Consider the following 18,778-nt stretch of genomic DNA (forward strand, 5'->3'; position numbering starts at 1 on the left):
GGTTAGGGTTCAACACTTGCATTGCTGTGGCTAGGGTTCACTTTGCCATCAGGGAATTCGTGCTTCCTAGCAGATACTTCCCCTTTCTCTAGAATGTCAGCTCCACGAGGGCAGGGGCTTGGTTTTGTTCACTGCTCTGTCCTCAGCACCTGGAAGAGTGCCTGGCACAGAACAGGCACTCTCCATGAACACTGGCTGAATGATTGAATAAGTGAATGCAATTCTGCTTGTGGTCAGTTTATCAACCTTGTCCACTGGGCTTGGGCTTTAAGAATTTTTATCTTGTTTTAAGAATTTTTTAACTACCTGGTGGCCATAAAAATATTTTCTCCTAATCTCTTTTAAGAGTATTACGGTTTTGCATTTTACACTTAGGTCTGTAATCTATGTGAAATTGACTTCTGAATATAGTCTGAAGTAGGGAGCTAATTTTATTTTATCGTATGTGGATAAACTGTCGACTGAAAAAAACATGCACAACGTGAGAGTTTTGAGTTAAGTTTTATTTGGGGCAAAATGAGGACTACGGCCTGGGAGATAGCATATCAGATAGCTCTGAGAAACTGCTCTGGAGAGGTAGGGGGGAAGGTTGGTATATATGTGATTTTGGTGAAGGGGACGTACATGCAATCCAGCACACATTTTTGCAGAAGGCTGTCACTAGTCTTGTGAAGTTTACTGCTGGTCATGAGGACAGGTGTCTCCATTAATGATTTTAATGCCTTTTCAGGTATGAGGAGATGCAAGAATTGGGCTCGTAAAATCTTCCCTTGAAAATATCTAACTATCTGGGACTTCCCTGGCGGTCCAGTGGTTAAGACTCTGCGCTTCCACTGCAGGGGGCAAGGGTTTGATCCCTGGTTGGGGAAGATCCCACATGCAGCATGGCCAAAAAAAAAAAAAAAAATCTAACTATCTGAAGGCCTGTTCTGCCATTTTTCCCCAGAGCACAGAGCGCTTCATTCCTGATCTCCGCTCTGAATTCCACTCAGGGTGTGTTGAAGGTCAGCGGCTGTAGTGGCTTAATCCTTGTAAAGGCAGATGGCAAGTTCCAAATTTTTAGTTGGCATTATGATGGCCTTATAATCAGTCCTAGTAGTTGATAGGGCAAATTCATCTCTTATTAATCCTTCAGGTCTCAGGTTCAACATCTCTGTTTTATGGACAAGTTTTTCATGATTCCCCAGGTTAGGCTGGGTATCCTGTTTATATGTTCCTATAGCACTTAGCTCTTTGTTTATTTAATGTCTGCTGCTCTGTCAGTTTGTAAGTTCTTCCAGGGCTGGAGCAACATTGTCATAGCCCCTCCACAAGCACGACTGGCAATATAACAGGCACTCAATAAATATTTGGTAAATGAAAGAATGGGGAGGGAAAGGATAGTCTGTTTAGGTGAAAGACCTTTGGGGCAACAGTGACACTGTCAGATGGCAGGTCAGATCTGGGGAGGAGATCTATGCAGGATGATATTGCAGAGGAGAAGCATAAAGAAAGACATCAAGAGAGCATAAAGCTGTATCTTCAGGGCACGGCATGAGATCTGGCAGAGGGTAGGTGTTCAGTAAACATTTGAAAAATGAATATAGGAATGAAGTATCACTCCCCACTTACTAATTATAATTATATTCTTTAAAAATAGGTAAGGGAGGGATTTTCCTGGTGGTCCAGTGGTTAAGAATCCATCTTGCAATGCAGGGGACGCTGGTTTGATCCATGGTCGGGGAATGAAGATCCCACATGCCATGGGGCAGCTGAGCCCATGAGCCACAACTAGCAAGCCCATGCACCACAACTAGAGAAAGACCTGAGTACCGCAACAAAGAGCTCGCATGCTAGAACGAAAGATCCTGCGTGCCGCAACTAAGGCCTGATGCAGCCTAAATAATGCAGCCTAAATAAATAAATAAATAATAGGTAAGGGAATTCCCTGGCGGTCCAGTGGTTAGGACTCTGTGCTCTCACTGCCAAGGGCACGGGTTCAATCCCTGTTCGGGAACTAAAATCCCACAAGCCACACAGTGCGGCCAAAAAAACAAAACAAAACAAACAAAAAAAGACTTTGTGACAGGTGTTTTACATGCATTATCTCATTAAATCCTAAAAACACTCTATGAGGCAGGTGCTATTATATTTCCATTTTAAAGATGAAGAAATTGAGGCTCAGAGGAGTTGCTCAAGGTCACAAGCCTATGAGTGAAGGAAGTGAGATTTGAACCCAGGGCTGTCTGGCTCCAGCACCTGAGTCCTACACCATTAGGCCATTCAACCTTTGTGATACAGGGACCAGCTGAAAAATGACTCTCTTAAATGGAGGTGACTTGTTAGGTCTAAAACTAGATTCCTTAGAGGAGTTTATGTGCTTTTGAAGCACTATATGTATTCAGCATATAACCATGATAAAAGAGCTTTTCCTGTTAAACATATATTACTCACTAGGAAATCTGGCTTTAAGTGAGGGAGAAGTGAGTTAGTGTTTCAGAGGACAAGAGTGAGAAGGAAAAGCAATTCCTTTTAATGCAATCAATTCTAAAATGCCAGAAAGAGGTTGGCATGCAATGCTCTAAAGTGGTTCTCAAAGTGTGGTCCCAGACCATGAGCATCACCTAAGAACCTGTAAGGAATATGGATCCTTGAGCCCCACCTCAGACCCACTGAACTCTGAGCATGGGGCTGGGCCATCGCGGTTTAGTAAGTCCTGCAGGTGATTCTGATTCACACTCAAGTTGGAGAACCACTGCTTTAAATCTTCACCCTTGGAGGGAAGCTTCCCACCCCTGTGTCATTTGGGCCTTGAATGGATTACAGGTGTGATGGTCCCCCCGGCCCAGGAGGGAGGAGACACAGGCAGTCCTGTCTTTACCCTACTTTTTGTTATATATTATTTTCTGAACTTTGTGAAGGGAAAAAAGGCCAGAAACCACTGCCTTAGGGAACCCAGGAACTTCTCACTTATTTAATTTTTTAATTGAAGTATAGTTCATTTACAGTGTTGTGCTAATTTCTGCTGTACAGCAAAGTGACTGTTATACACATATATACATTCTTTTTTAATATTTTTTTCCACTATGGTTTATCCCAGGAGGTTGGATATAGTTCCCTGCACTATACAGTAGGACCTCGTTACTTATCTATTCTAAATGTAATAGTTTGGGACTTCCCTGGTGGGTCAGTGTTTAAGAATCTGCCTGCCAATGCAGGGGACATGGGTTCGATCCCTGGTCCGGGAAGATCCCACATGCCACAGAGCAACCAAGCTCGTGTGCCACAACTACTGAGCCCACATGCCGCAACTACTGAAGGCTGTGCACTCTAGGGCCCACGTGCCACAACTACTGAGCCCGTGTGCTGCAACTACTGAAGCCTGTGCGCCTAGAGCCTGTGTTCCGCAACAAGAGAAGCCACCGGAATGAGAAGCCCACGCACCACAATGAAGAGTAGCCCCGGGGCTTCCCTGGTGGTGGAATGGTTGAGAGTCCGCCTGCCGATGCAGGGGACACGGGTTCGTGCCCCGGTCTGGGAAGATCCCACATGCCGCGGAGCGGCTGGGCCCGTGAGCCATGGCCGCTGAGCCTGCGCGTCCGGAGCCTGTGCTCCACAACGGGAGAGGCCACAACAGTGAGAGGTCCGCGTACCGCAAAAAAAAAAAAAAAAAAAGAGTAGCCCTGGCTCGCCGCAACTAGGGAAAGCCCAATGCAGAAAGCCCAAAGCCAATGAAGACCCAATGCAGCCAAAATAAATAAATAAATAAATAAATAAAACCAAACAAATAAATAAATGTGATAGTTTGCATCTACTAACCCCAGTCTCCCAGTCCATCCCTCTCCCTCCCCCGCTCCCTCTTGGCAACCACAAATCTGCTCTCTCTGACTTCTCACTTATTTAAAAAAATCTGGTAATAACAATAATACTAACATTATTTTAACAGCAGAAATTATTATTTATTGGATTATATAATGTGCTAAGCAATTTACATATAATTTTTTGTTGAAATCTTACAACCGCCCTGAGTTAGTTATTATTATTAGCCCCATTTTACAGATAGGGGAACAGGGCTTGTAGAAGTTAAGAGAGATCCTCAAGGTCATCCAGTTAATAGAGCACAGGTGGTGTGTACACCCAGGTCTTTCTAACCCTATGATGCCTGTGCTCTTAAAGGTCAAGGTTAATACCACTGCTTCTAACATTGCTCTGTGCCAGGCATTATTTTAAGCACATTATATGCTTCTTCGATTATTCCCACTTTACAAATGAGGAAACTGAGGCTCAAAGGAATTAAATAACTTTCCCAAGGGCACAAGCTGGTAAATTGTGGAACCAGGGTTTGAACTCAAGAATTCCGGCTCTAGTTGAATGTTCTTAACCGTCAGAAAAGCCTCCCAGTCCTTGGAGACAGAGAAGCTATGGTGACCACTTAGGGATAAAATTACTTAACGACTCCCACTGCTGCAGGAGTGTGTGCGGTGGAGGGGATCTCTGGCTGGGCGCTGTCATGGAGTCTATTTGTTCTTTGCTCTCCTGTTTCCGGCTCACACCTGCCGCTCCGGGGCCTGGCCACGGTGCTGGCCGCACGTAAGTCAGGCGCATGTGGAGCTGCTCTGCCGCTGAACAGGCTCTGGCGTACAGCTGCCTGTGGATTACATTCTTTTACGCGCACAGCATCAGAGACTGGAGCCTCCTCCTGCGGCCTGTCCCCAGACCTCAGGGCCATGAATACAGTGAGACCAGCAGTGAGACAGGAGAGGGCAGTGCCTCTTCCAGCTAGAGTAACTGCCTTGGAGGCCTAACCACCCCCATTTGCAGTTCTGGTCAGAAGCGTGGGTTTGTGTGTGAGGAAGTTGGGATCCTGACCTTCAGGACAAGATGATAATAGCTTAAACAATCAGAGGGCACTTTCTGGGATGTATGCAATTTTTCCACACACACACCAGCTGGAGTGGAGTGAGGAAAGCAGGGCACTGGGGAGGCAGGGTTGACACAAAAACCTGAGTCCCGAGTTCATCTCTAATTTTGTAGCCAGTATCCTGAGGCTCACCTGGGGCCCTTCTGTTGTTGATACTGGCATCCCCATCATCCCCTCACATTCCCTGCTATTGACATGGACTGGTTACCTTGCTTCCTCTTCCTCAAATGGAAAGGTCTGAAGTTTCTATTGAACAGTAGGCCTCTTGCAGAGGAGGTAAGCTTCTGACACAGCTAGGGGAATGCCACTCCAGAAGCCCCTTGGTATCAATAATTGTACGAATCTGTGGATCTTAGAGGGTTCTATTCCTTCTAGTCTAATCTTGCCATGCTTACACACATCAGATTGTTTGGAAGGGTCTGGGAGATGGGTGGGGCAAATGCAAAAACGGGGCTGGTGGGGTTGAAAATCATACAGAAGGCTCACCCTCACACTCGCCCGCTACCTTTCAGGAGTGGGACAGGAGGACGGAGGCTGCTGTGCAGTGACAGAAACCAAGGTGATGTGACACACAGTGGTGGCAGGCCGTGATCAGTACCCAAGGGATCCACTTCTAAATCAAATGGCAAGCTCCTTGAGGGGCAGGAACTATATGTTATTCATCACTGTACCCCTAATATGCAGAATAGATCCTGGCACAAAATTGGCACTCAAGAAATATTTGATGAAAGGAAGTACTGAGACCTGCTACAATGTGGATGGACCTTGAAAACAAGGCTAAGTGAAAGAAACCAGTCACAAAGGACCACCATATATCATATGATCCCATTTATTTATTTTATTTTATTTTTTTTTGTGTTTGTTTGTTTTGCGGTACGGGGGCCTCTCACTGTTGTGGCCTCTCCTGTTACGGAGCACAGGCTCCGGACGCGCAGGCTCAGCGGCCATGGCTCACGGGCCCAGCCGCTCCGCGACACGTGGGATCTTCCCGGACCGGGGCACGAACCCGCGTCCCCTACATTGGCAGGCGGACCCTCAACCACTGCACCACCAGGGAAGCCCGATCCCATTTATTTTAAATGTCTAGAATAGGCAAATATATAGAGACAGAGTGTGGTTGTCTAGAGCTAGGGAGGATGGGGGGATTGGGGAGTAATGGCTAAGAGGTGCTGGATTTCTTGGTGGGGTAGTTAAAATGCTCTAAAATTGACTGTGGTGATGGATGTGAATATACAGTTGACACTTGAACAACCTGGGTTTCAACTACACAGGTCCACTTATATGTGGATTTTTTTTCAACAGCAAATACGCAATCTGCGGTTGGTTCAACCTGCAGGTGCTAAACCCACGGATGCAGAGCCATGTATATGGAGGTACTGTGTATATGGAGAGCTGACTGTAAGTTATACTTGGATTTTCCACTGCACAGAGGGTCGGTGCCCCTAAGCCCCTCCCTGTTCACTAGTCAACTCTACTCTGTAAATATACTTGACTAATTGATTTAGGGAAGCTGGGCATTTAAAAAAATTATTATTTAGATTTTACTTTTTTAGAGCAGTTTTAGGTTCACAGTGAAATTGAGGGGAAGGTGCAGGGATTTCCCATATACCTCCTGCCTCCACACGTGCTCAGCCTCCCCCAGATCAACATCCCCCACCAATGGTACCTTTGTTACAATCGTTGAACCTACATTGAGACATCATCACCCAAAGTCCACAGTTTAGATTTACGGTTCACTCTTGGTGTTGTACATTCTATGGATCTGGACAAATGTCTAATGACACGTATCTGTCATATATGATATAATACAGAGTATTTTCCTAAAAATCCTCTGCTCTGGCATTTTTCAGAAAACAAGATTTTTGCTATACTTCCACTTGCTGCCTTAGCTCAGGTTTTCAGTTAAATAAGTAAAAGTTAACTGAGGCGTAGCCCAACGACCTCATCTGGTTAAAAAATGTGAATGACAGTGAAACCAAACACAGAAATTAGAGGGTTCTAACTATTTCTACCAAGTCTTCCTGGTTCTGGACTAATCTTGAAAACCTTCTTTTAGCATAAGTAATACAATTTATCCCTCCCTCAATTGGGCTTTATCACCTTCATGTTTTCCAGTCTCGAACTTCAACCCCCTTTATTACAAGTCGCTGTCAAACTTGCCCCATATTTTCTCAGAATTTCCTCTAGGGATATTTCTTTGTGTATGTGCCTGTGTGTGTGTGTGTGTGTGTGTGTGTGTGTTTGCCTCTTCGTCTCACCACCTCCCAACTCTATCTGCAGACCATAAAACTCCCCGCAGAAACCACCAAAGATCATTTGGTTTCCATTTGGAAATGCAGAAAGTATTATGTTTTTGGGCAAATCCCAAATAGACCCCTCTCCAAATGCCAGTTTTTTCCCTATCAGTTTCATTCTCCCCTAATGGTATGTTTGTTTGTATACAGTTCAGGTTTCTCTCAGAAGCCTGGGCCAAAGAGGGGGCTGAGTTGACTTCAAAAGCCCAGGAGACATACCTGGCTGCTTTCTGAGTGAGCTCCAGCGGGAAATCCGGGCACAGTAATTGCAGCAAGCAGTGATATTCCCTCATGGTCAGCAAATCTGGAATGGAAATGGATAGGAACACATTAGGTCTCTGCATGTGAAGTCACTGCTGTCTTTTTGATCATTTCATGGTTTTCAGACCTACTCTCCGTAGATCTGCTCTTTTAAAGGTGAGTCAGTGTTAAGGCTGCATTAGCCACTAACCCTCCAAGGGTGAGATTTTAAGATCAATATTTCTACAAAGTTTTTCCTGGATGGGAGGCACCCAGCTACAACATTTTGGCCAAAGGAGCTTCACTGGTTTGAAAGATGGTCGGGTAAGAAGGGGGAATTAGAGGGGTACCTTCATTAGCCTTCTTATGTATGCAAATCCACAAGAATGAGTCATTTCAGAGCTGGCTAAATTTGCTGAAATTCTCTGGCATGGTAACATTCACCACAACATGCCCAAAGACCATCCACAGAACATCTGCAAGCAGTATTAAGACAAATGCAGTCTTGCAACGTATGGAGGAGAAGAATACAGCATAGCAACCCACAGACCTTCTTACTCTGTCATCCAGTACTGTGCAGGCTGGCTCCTTTTGGATGGCTGCACACAAATCTGGTCATCCTATTCTAGGAAGCCAAGACCAAGGTCCAAGATATACAATCTAGGCAACCAAGTGACTCCTGATATACAGAAGCAGTGTTTTGGGAGAGATGAGGCAGGATGAGGCTCTGTGACCCAGTAGAAAACCCAGAGAGGTAAATCTCAGGGGGGTTTATAGAATGCCAAGGGAGAGGAAATACACTGGTGTTTAAAAGTTGTTTTGTTACTGCATGTCCCAAAGCCAAGAGATTTTAGATCAGTCAGGCAGCTGCCATCCACGAGTATTCCAAAGCATTTCAAATATGGAACGACATGCTGATGGTTAAGCAAGATCAAGCAACCCAGAAGCCCTCCTAGCTGGGAGCACGAGTGAGAGGAGGGAATCCAGAGGGCATGGCCGCACTTGGGGGATGAAGATGATGATCACAGGCACTGGGTTTCTTTGGACCTAAGTTAGCTCAAGCCACAGGAATCCAGATCTCCTGTCCCTGATAGTTTGGTTGATGCGTTTCCAAGATAAAAACCCCAAATCCCCAGGGACAGGCCTGGGTTCCTACTACTTTTTCATCAAGGCTCAATTCAAGGTGGGGGCATAGAGTTAGACTAACCACACTGCCAAAGTCAGGGACAACAAAGCGACAGACTCAGCGTCAATGTAGGTCAAAGGATCAAGATGGCTTTTGCGGCCTTTGTCTTAGCCACAGTGGGGTGTGCACTTTCCTCTCCTCACTCGCCTGACCTAGGGCACAGCCTAGTAGGAGGTTTTGTTCTTCAAGGGAAGGAGTAATAGCCACTTGTGGGCTCGCAGACTTGGGGTGAGGGACAGGAAAGACGAAAGGGAGAAAAGCCACTGAATCTAATATGTTCCCACTTTATTCTCACTTCAAAACCCCCTGTATAGAGAGAAGTGAGTTCTGGCAGGAACTAAATAAAGTTCTATCTTTGAATCATTAATGCTTTTTTTCCTTTCTTTCTTAAAATTAATTAATTAATTAATCTATTTATTTTGGCTGCACCCAGTCTTAGCTGCAGCACACGGGATCTTCATTGTGGCATGTGGGATCTTTAGTTGCAGCACGTGGGATCTTTAGTTGCGTCATGAGGGCTTCTTAGTTGTGGCATGCATGCGGGATCTTAGTTCCCTGACCACGGATTGAACCCAGGCCCCCTGCATTGGAAGCTTGGAGTCTTACCTACTGCACCACAAGGGAGTCCCCATTAATGCTTTTCTAGGCTAAGATTTGGTGGATGGATCTGATACCATTCTTAGGGGGGTCAAAGTATTTCACAGTTATTCATATTTATCCCCCAAATTATCTACAAGATATCCTCGGGAAGACAAACAAGGTAAAGGAAAATGAGAAGCCGAGAGAGTTGTATGACCCCCTTATTCAATCAAGAAAGACAGTGCTGGAAATCGATCTCAGCCTCCTGGTTTCCAGACCCTCAGCTCTCTTTTAGGTTCTTGATGATATTCTAACTCATGTGCTTCAAATACTTGCTTCCTAAGCATAGAAGAATGATTTACAAAAATAATTTTGTACTTCTCCAATGCAACAACAGTTCTTGGAAATACTAAATACATCAGAAAAACAGAATACATCCTGTTCACCACTTCTGGAACTTGACTATCCCCAATGTAAAGTGAGGAAGATAGTCAGGTAAAGAGATGAACGGGAAGTGCAGGCAGATAAACAACTTTGGCCAGTTTAATTGTGGAAGACAGCAGTTCTATTAAAGTAGAAGTAGGATAATATCAAGGCCAGATAATTTCAAGGGAGAGGCATCTGCCACTTGGAGACACTCCTGGGTTGTACAGTGGGTATTTGGGAGAATGGTGAGCACTAAGTGTTGTTCCAAAATCAGAACACTGATGAACAAATGGGAGCTGTCCTCCTCCTGTCCCCCTGGCTTGGGTGCAAATCTTGGCTCTGCAATTTCCCAGGTATGCAACCTTGGGCAAACTGCTCAATCTCTCTAAATCTCAGTTTTTCATCCGTAAAATGGGAATGATGACACCCACCTTTCAGGGTTGAAGTCAAGATCAAAAAAGATGATGTCAATAAAGTACTCAGCAGAATGTCTAGAACATAGTAACACCAAACAACAGGAGCTATTTGGTTTTGTTTTTAAATCCTGGGGGCAAAGGCAGGAGAGGAGGAAGGTGCTTCTTGCTGAGTGTAAATGCTTAAACCCCTTTAAAGTTTTTCTGCCTTGAAAATTCAGTCAGATTGCTTGAGCCGAACCTGGTTTTGAATACTCTTCTGCAGTCTGCATTCATTTAATGCCTCCTCCGTTCCCAACAAGCCAGCGGTCTCCCCAGCTCCAGAGGCTCACACTCAGGCATCATCGGTTAACCCTAAATGCTCCTGCCTATTTTGGGTCCTTTGGCTCTAAGAGCTCTCCAAGATCTCAAAGATCCGCCTTCCAGGCAGCCCTTGGTGCTTCAGGAATAACAGTAGTGAGACTGACTAGTCACTGAGCTCTGTGCTCAGGCTTTGAATTAGCTCACTTAACCTTCACAACAACCTCACAAAGTAGACTCTAGACTCTGGCATTCCCAGCCACATTTCACAGATGAGGGCGTGGAGGCATAGAGAGATGAAATCATCTGGTAAGTGAGGAGAGAAGGGTCCAGAGCCTGGGGGACAGGAAGGGGACTTGGCTTCCTAGAGCAAGATCCTAGGCTGGGGTCTAAGGGCTGGATGGGCTTAATTAACGATAATACTACTAACAGTTAACATTTACTGAGCACTTACTATGGGCCAGACGCTGATCTTCCAAGGGTTTTACCTGTGCCATCTCATCTTATCTAATCTTCACTATGGTTATTCCCATTTCACAGACAAAAACTCAGATCATGCTTAACTGCTGGAACTGGAATTCAAACTCTGGCAGTCTGGCTCCAAAGTTTACCCAACTAACATTTTCCGCACCTTGATCTTATCAACGGTAATGTGTGAAGGCTTAATAGCTTGTTCTCCTCCCCAAACAAACTGCAGGAACTAAATAGCTCCAGGTGAACTGGATCAAGGAGACAATTCAAGTGAATTGGGATTTTTCCATGTAAGAAATTAAGTCTGAAAGGTTCTAATTACTGTCAACAGGAAAGACTGCAGCTCCAGCACCACAGCCTTTGCTGAGCCGGAGGCCATGGGAAGGTGGGGGATGCGTACACCTGTGCTGGTGGCTACATAGCCATTTCTCATCCCCGCCCACCTGCCGGTGCTCTCCATCCTGGCAGGTGCAGGGAAGGTAAGCGGTGTGTACCAACAGATGCCTTCTCTAAAGGAATCCCCCCACAATTAGGAAAGCTTCAGCCAGCAGGTCCTGAAAGTTCAAAGGCAAAGACATAAGACGACTTTGGTATAAGATCAAAATCAGAACACTCCCCACAAATTGGTGCTACTCTTTTTGTGGGTGGTCAGAGCTGTTAAATTTTCTTATTCTAAACCTTGTAATAGTCCCATTGACTGTGTGGCTCTGGACCAGAGGTTTCTACACCCTCAATCCTATCATCTCAGGAGGCAACACAGTACAGCATTGTGGCCCATAGCATGGACTTTAGAGTTAGACTGCCTGGGTCCAAATCCAAGCTTTGCCACTGATTTCAAATTACTGACCTTTAAGTGCTCTATGCCTCAGTTTCCCCATCTATAAAGTGGGTATAATGGTGGTACCAACATCATTCAGTTGTTGTAAGCTAATGTTAAGAACTAAGAATAGGGCTTCCCTGGTGGTGCAGTGGTTGAGAGTCCGCCTGCCGATGCAGGGGACACGGGTTCGTGTCCCGGTTTGGGAAGATCCCACATACCGCGGAGCGGCTGGGCCCGTGAGCCATGGCCGCTGAGCCTGCGCATCCGGAGCCTGTGTTCCACAATGGGAGAGGCCACAACAGTGAGAGGCCCGTGTACCGCAAAAAAAAAAAAAAAAAAAAAAAAAAAGAACTAAGAATAATAGCCCATCATAAGTGCTCTGTTAGTATTTGCTGTTATTATTTTAGAAATAAAGAAACTAGGGTTTCTTTAAGGTTAATTACTTTTTCAAGGAGACAGAACTAGTAAGAGGAGGGAGGACTGACATTCAGACATATGCCTGTCTAGTTCCAAAGGTCCTGCAAGTTCTACTCTAGCAGGTGTGATCTGGCTGGTTAGTGGGGGACTTGACTTCTGATGATAGGATTGTTTATGCCAGGTGATTGACAAACTTTACATCTAAGTTAAAGACTTATTGGGTTGACCAAAAAGTTCGTTTGGGTTTTTCTGTAACATTTTATGGAAAAACCCGAACGAACATTTTGGCCAACCCAGTATCTAAGTTAAACATACAGATACCCTCCAGTTGGGCAGGGCAGTTGGGTTAGTGCAGAGCGCAGACTATGTAATCAGATGACCTGGCTTCGAAACCTGGCCTCCACTACCTACCACCAGTATGACTTGGATAAGTTAGACAATTTTTCTGAACCTTGGTTTCCTCTTAGAAATGTGACTAATCACAGTACCTACCTAGTGTGATTGTTGTAAAAATCAAATGAGGTAATTTGTATATAAGGAACTTTTCTGAAAAATTAGCAAAATGCTCAATAAATGGGAGAATTATTTAATAATTATTAACTGGTTAAAACTTGAAGTCCTGAAATTAAGGCATCTTTGGCCTTAACGAAAGCCCTCAGCACAAGGCCTGGCATACAGTAGTAAATATCTGTTGAAGGAATGATTGAATAAAAACATGCACCGCACAGTGACCCAGATGAAAATTCGGAGGGACGAGTTTCTGGTCACTGTGTGAACACAGAGATGGGGGATCTCCAGGCACAGGAGGCATGACTGTAAGTTCAGGGCAGTGTGAGGAGGTGCCAGGAGCTGTAGTGCTGAAAATGGAAAACGTCCCGGTTGGTAGGTACCACAGCTCTCAGTGAACTCAATACATTATGGAAGGCGTAACTACATTCCATGGCCTTGCTGACTCCCAGCACTTTCTTATCAAGTGCTCAGTCCAATCAACTCGAGTATTTATTTTCATTGGAATAGATCACCAATTCTACCGTGAAAATCAGAAGCCGCCTAGGGTTTACTTCTTAGTGATTCACTTTACTACTGTTACAACTCTAGCTGGAGTTTTGAATACTGGAGTTTTCAAGATAACCAATCCCTGACTCCAAGTATTCTTTTCCTGGCTAGCCCTACTCTAATCCTAGAGAGTGACGGATTATTATTGGATGGATGGATTATTATTGGATGTATTATTATTGGATGGATTATAGTGAGGTTATTTGGCTAAGAAAAGTAATCTTGTCACAAATTACTGAGGCCCAATATATTCAAGGGCTAATTCGTTCTCACTTCCTCCTTTCTTGGAAAAGAAGGATTGAAGACCTTCTCTTATCTTTTCTACATCTGGTCTGCCTTCTTGCTGTGGAAATTCTGGTCTCTGAAGCTCTGTGGGGGTAGCTTAGTCATCTCTACATCCTCCTCTCAGACCACCACACGTGTCCACACGTTTGCTCAGAAGAACTGCGGCACTGTGTGGTTGAAGATTCAGATGCTTCCTGCTCTTCCTAGGAAATGGTGCCTTTTCCAGGGTCAGAGTGGTGTCACTAAAAGAGACCAGTGGAGGAGTGCCAGATGGAAGGAATGAGGGCCATACCTTTGTTCCTTACTCAGAGAAGCCTTCCCCAAAGCCTGAATCAAGGGTTTTTACCTCCAAAACTCTGGAGGATGAACTGGGGTTTACTCTGAGTTCATTTGCATGACTGCCTTCATGCTGAGGGCTGAGTGAGCTAGTGCTGAGACTGGAGCTGGAGATAATGAAATGCTACCAAGCCACGGAGAATCCCAGAGGACTGGACAACCTCTAGTTGGTTGGCTGCATGATCTCAACAGGAACTACCACAGAGGCCAGAGAACACCACAGTCCATGAGTGGACTCTCCAATTTTCAGCTGCAATTGTTTTTATATTCTTTTATGCAGGGGTTGTGAAGGCTCATTCCAAATGACACTCACCCCCAGCCAGGCCGCTCTGCCAAGAGATGCTCGGAAGGACGTGGATAATTCAGGGCATGACCATACCACCCCTTCCTTTCCCCAGGGCACTGAGGCTTTGGTACCAGTCCACAGCTGAGTAAATACCTCAGTGCTACTCTGCAAGGAGGGGAAGGGAGAGAGGGAGAGTTGGGGGAGGGGAGAGGAAGGAGGCAGACATCTGACGGCTTCACTCCCCACGTGGCACTTGGTACCAAAAGTCACAGGAAGATTGCTCACATCCTAGGGCCATGTTCCTGTCAAGCAAAACCCCCAAAGAAGAGCAGACTGTGTTCTTCAATTTTATCTTCTTTGACAGCACTGTTGTTTTATATTGTAAATGGAGGAAAATGGTAATTAGTTTACTGAAAGGGAAATGATTTTATAAAAGGAATGAGAAGCAATGGCTTCCAATGACACCTGTGGGGTCATTATTAACACTATCCTTTGCCAACTCATTACTCCCCAGAGTATGTGTAGTGTGTTCAAACAGGGGCAGAAAGCCAGACTCTTTAGTTTTTATATTTGATTACGACTAAGCCCAACATCAAGTGACTATTACTTTTTGGCCAGTATATATGTTCTAGGCAAAGCACTAAATCAGATATAATAACAATTTCATGGCAATTTTTAGAATGAATAAAAGAAACTCCCCAGGAACTGTTTATATTATACAAAGGTTTAAAGAAATGTGAGCATTTCTAATCAGGGTCTGAAAATTCTTCCCCAGGGATTGTGTGTGGCACATAATGGCAATCTGATTGGGTTTTGGGGCTAACCATGGCCATCTCTGAGACACCACTGTGGGCTGGGCTGATATGTAAGAATCCTCTATACTGTGTATACACCTTGGGGTGTTACCCTCTCTTCTGTACATCCTGATAGGCTCCTGAGAGTTGGAGGACCAAGGCAAGGCTTGGTTCTGGGGGGAGGCACTGTCTTAGACAGCTTTGATAACATGAAACACAACAGGCTGCACGTGCCCAGGGTGGGAAGCCACGTGGCATTATGGAAGGAGGCCCCAGCCAGGAGGAAAGAAAGTCTCTCTTCAGCAGCAACAGGGCTAGCTACTCTGGCACAGGCGCACAGTCTCCTGACAGTTTACAGAGGAATGGAGGCAGCTTTGGACACTAAAATGTAGAGCAGGATCTTGGCACCATAAGCTCCCAAAGGGCCCAGCAGCCCATCGAGGAAGTTATTTCAAGCCTAGCATTGCACTACCATTTGCACTCTGATCCAGAGACCAACTAGTCCAGCCCTATCAGGTGTCGCTCCTTCACATTTTTGTTTGGAAATGGGAGGATAGGGTGTGCGCTTTGAAGCAGAGATTTCAGAGCTAAGGTGTAATTTTTATCCAGGAAGAAGCAGGTGCTGCTGTAACCTCCTGTGACCTGCTCCTGTTCTTAACTGAACAGAAACGGTCAAACAGGCACAAGAGTTGGACAATGAACTTCATTCCCGCCTCACGGGAAGTAAAGGTGAGAGGAAAATCCTGCCCTCTCAGTGGTGGTGTATCTGGAATACCTCACTCAATTTTTGAAACGGAGGTAGCATTTTAAAAAGAACTTGGTCTGAGTTCTGCAAAGAACTACTTACATGATACTGGCCACAGGTGTTCTGGACCTCCATTTTCTCACCTATAAAATAAGGATGTTGTGGTATGTGAGGGCTGAACAAAATTTTTGAACAGGTATACTTTTTGGAAGGTTTTTTTTTTTTTTTTGCTGTACCGCACGGCATGCAGGATCTTAGTTCTCCGACCATGGATAGAACCCAGGCCCCCTGCAGTGGAAGCATGGATTCTTAACCACTGGACCACCAGGGAAGTCCCTAAACAGATATACTTTTTAAAAATGGAAATTTTATAAGGAACCTTAATGTATAACATAGATAAAAACAAACCTCTTCTTACCCAACTTTGTCCTCAATAGCCTTCACTGAGGCTAGAGGTGTGGGGATGAGGAAGCTGCGGGAGAAGGCCTGAGGCACTGCTTTAAACTCTGGGCTCTATAGAGGACTGTTTAAAAACCACTGGCCCGGGACTTCCCTGGTGGCGCAGTGGTTAAGAATCCGCCTGCCAACGAAGGGTTCGATCCCTGGTCTGGGAAGGTCCCACATGCTGCAGAGCAACTAAGCCTGTGTGCCACAGCTACTGAGCCTGCGCTCTAGAGCCTGTGATCCACAACTACTGAGTCCACGTGCCACAACTACTGAAGTCCGCGTGCCTAGAGCCCGTGCTCTGCAACAAGAGAAGCCACTGCAATGAGAAGCCCGCACACCGCAACGAAGAGTAGTCCCTGCTCGCCGCAACTAGAGGAAGCCCATGCACAGCAACGAAGACCCAACGCAGCCAAAAATAAATAAATAAAAAATAAATAAATTTATAAAACAAAAAACAATCCGCCTGCCAATGAAGGGGACACGGGTTTGATCCCTGGTCTGGGAAGATCCCACATGCCGCGGAGCAACTAAGCCCGTGCGCCACAACTACTGAGCCTGTGCTCTAGAGCCCGCGAACCACAACTACTGAGTCCGAGCGCGCTGCAACTACTGAAGTCCGCGTGCCTGGAGCCCGCGCACCACAACGAAGAGCAGCCCCCACTTGCCGCAACTAAAGTCCACGCGCAGCAACGAAGACCCAACGTGGCCAAAAAAAAAGAAAAGAAAACCCCACTGGCCCTGACCCCTAAGTGGGTCTTATATAGTGCCTCACTAAGCGTGCAGGCTCCTGAATCAGCCGACGAGGATCTAAATCCTGGTTCTTAATCTAGCCAGGTGGCACTGAGCAAGCCAATTAGAAATGAAAGTGAATAATAATCATCATCACATGAATATGAATGAAGATGATACTAATACTACGAGGATCTAAATCATGGTTCTTAAACTAGCCATGTGGCATTGAGCAAGCCAATTAGAAATGAAAGTGAATAATAATCATCATCACATGAATATGAATGAAGATGATACTAATACTAATCATGAAGAGTTTTTGAGAGGGTTAAAAGAGATGATTAAAAAAAAGAGAGAGATAGTAAACTTAAAGTGCTAGAACAGGGCACAGGGCAAGCATTCAATAAAGAGTAGCCACTCTTGTTATTACTCTCCGGTGTTTGAGGCACACAGGTGCGATGGCACCTGCATAACAAAAGGCACAGTTCATGGAAGTTCTCCAGCTCCAGCCAGTGGGTGGCTAGAATAATCTTATTCCTTATCTCATAATTATTTTATCTTGCTTCCTTTGTTCTTATTGACAAGTGAATAACAGACTTCCTGCCTGAAGGCAGGTGTACACCACTTTCCTTGATAGTCAGTGCACTGCCAATCCTCTCTCTTCTCACTATTAAAAGTAATGATGAGTCATATTTATAAAGAGACTGTACAATTATGCAAACTGTTTTCATATGCATTATCACTTTTGATCTCCATAAGAAGTTTGTGGGGCAGAGAGAGGAAAATGGGAATAAAAATATTCCCATTTTTATAGACAAGGAAAATGAGTCTCAGTAAGGGATAAAATCACCAAGTAAATGTTAGAGCCAGGATCAGATCAAGCCTTCCCATTCCAGGGCAAGGCCTCTTTCTATTACACAGGCCAGTTCCCTGTGATGTCTTTTTCTTTCTTGCCATATGGTCCCTGGGACCCTGGGAACTCAGCCTGCTTTTATTTCTTCTATGGATGAAAAACACCTAGCATAGCAAATTCCATAGTGAGAATGCAGTAAATGTTAGCTGCAAATGCTATTATTATCATTACTGTTACTATTGAAATCTGCCACCAGCTATTCCACCTCTTTCTATCATCTTTCTCCTAGGCTGACTCCAGGGTCAGATGTAGTCTATCTGGCTCCCAGCTTCCTTGTTGCCCTCCAAACAAACTGACAGAGGCTTTCTATTTTTGGTGACTTGCTGCTAATCTCTATAAGAAAATAGAGAAGGGATAACAAAAACAATAAACATTTAAAGTCATTATTAGCCTGTATCTGCAATGTTAACAGGATCAGACACAGATTAGCAAGAGAAGAGTATATTTAATGTACATAAAAAATACTTCCAGCTACCTTTTTCCTTTCCAATTTAAAATGAGGCTGAGAGTTGGCATGGAGTTTCATAAGCTATCAGCAAAACTGTCTGATGAGGACTTGTCTGAGAAAGCAAGCCACAGAAAACAAAAACCAATAAAAGTTATTATTTCTCTGGGCTTTCCACTGTCCAAAGTAGCCATAGAATAAATAAGAAGTGGAACAGATTATGCATTTGTTTTGCTTCAAATGCATTTTCCTTCTCTTCTAAATAAACATAATAAGAAGCAGTGGCTAACAGAGTTACTCACTGAGGGTGAGCTGAACCAAGACAGACTAAAAATAAAAAACAATCTAAGCTCCCTGGTCCTCAGTGATTGTGCGAGTATGGGAAGGCTGTTGCCAGCATGTAGGCGTATTTATAAAGACCACAGTCTGTTCTCTTGTCAGAATCCACTAACTTCCACCAATGATGATGGATTTATGGCTACCCATCAACTAAAAAAATAGACTTCAGAAACAAAAAACAGCAGGAACCAGATAGAGGGTTGGATGTAGATAACACATACATTTCTTCAGATGAATCCACCTTTGTCTTTCCTGCTGTCTTCTGTCATTTGTGGGCATATATAACGTAACATATCTATAATTATATGTATATGTGTGGGTAAGAGAAAGACGCAGCTAGAGACAGAGAGTGTCTGA

General features: G+C 44.7%; 1 protein-coding gene across 2 annotated transcripts in view; it reads right to left on the reverse strand.

Moving 5' to 3' along the window:
• CSTPP1 (centriolar satellite-associated tubulin polyglutamylase complex regulator 1) overlaps positions 1-18,778 on the reverse strand; it is a 174,826-nt gene that overhangs the window by 15,458 nt on the left and 140,590 nt on the right. For both annotated transcript variants that reach the window (XM_027114807.1, XM_027114808.1), the window contains one exon: positions 7,414-7,498. In XM_027114807.1, coding sequence (XP_026970608.1) covers positions 7,414-7,498 — 85 coding nt within the window. The remainder of the gene's footprint in view (positions 1-7,413; positions 7,499-18,778) is intronic.

Source organism: Aethalodelphis obliquidens, unplaced genomic scaffold (assembly GCF_003676395.1).
Source record: "Aethalodelphis obliquidens isolate GAN/ISIS:26980383/991018 unplaced genomic scaffold, ASM367639v1 scaffold14, whole genome shotgun sequence".
In the NCBI taxonomy this organism is placed as follows: domain Eukaryota; kingdom Metazoa; phylum Chordata; class Mammalia; order Artiodactyla; family Delphinidae; genus Aethalodelphis; species Aethalodelphis obliquidens.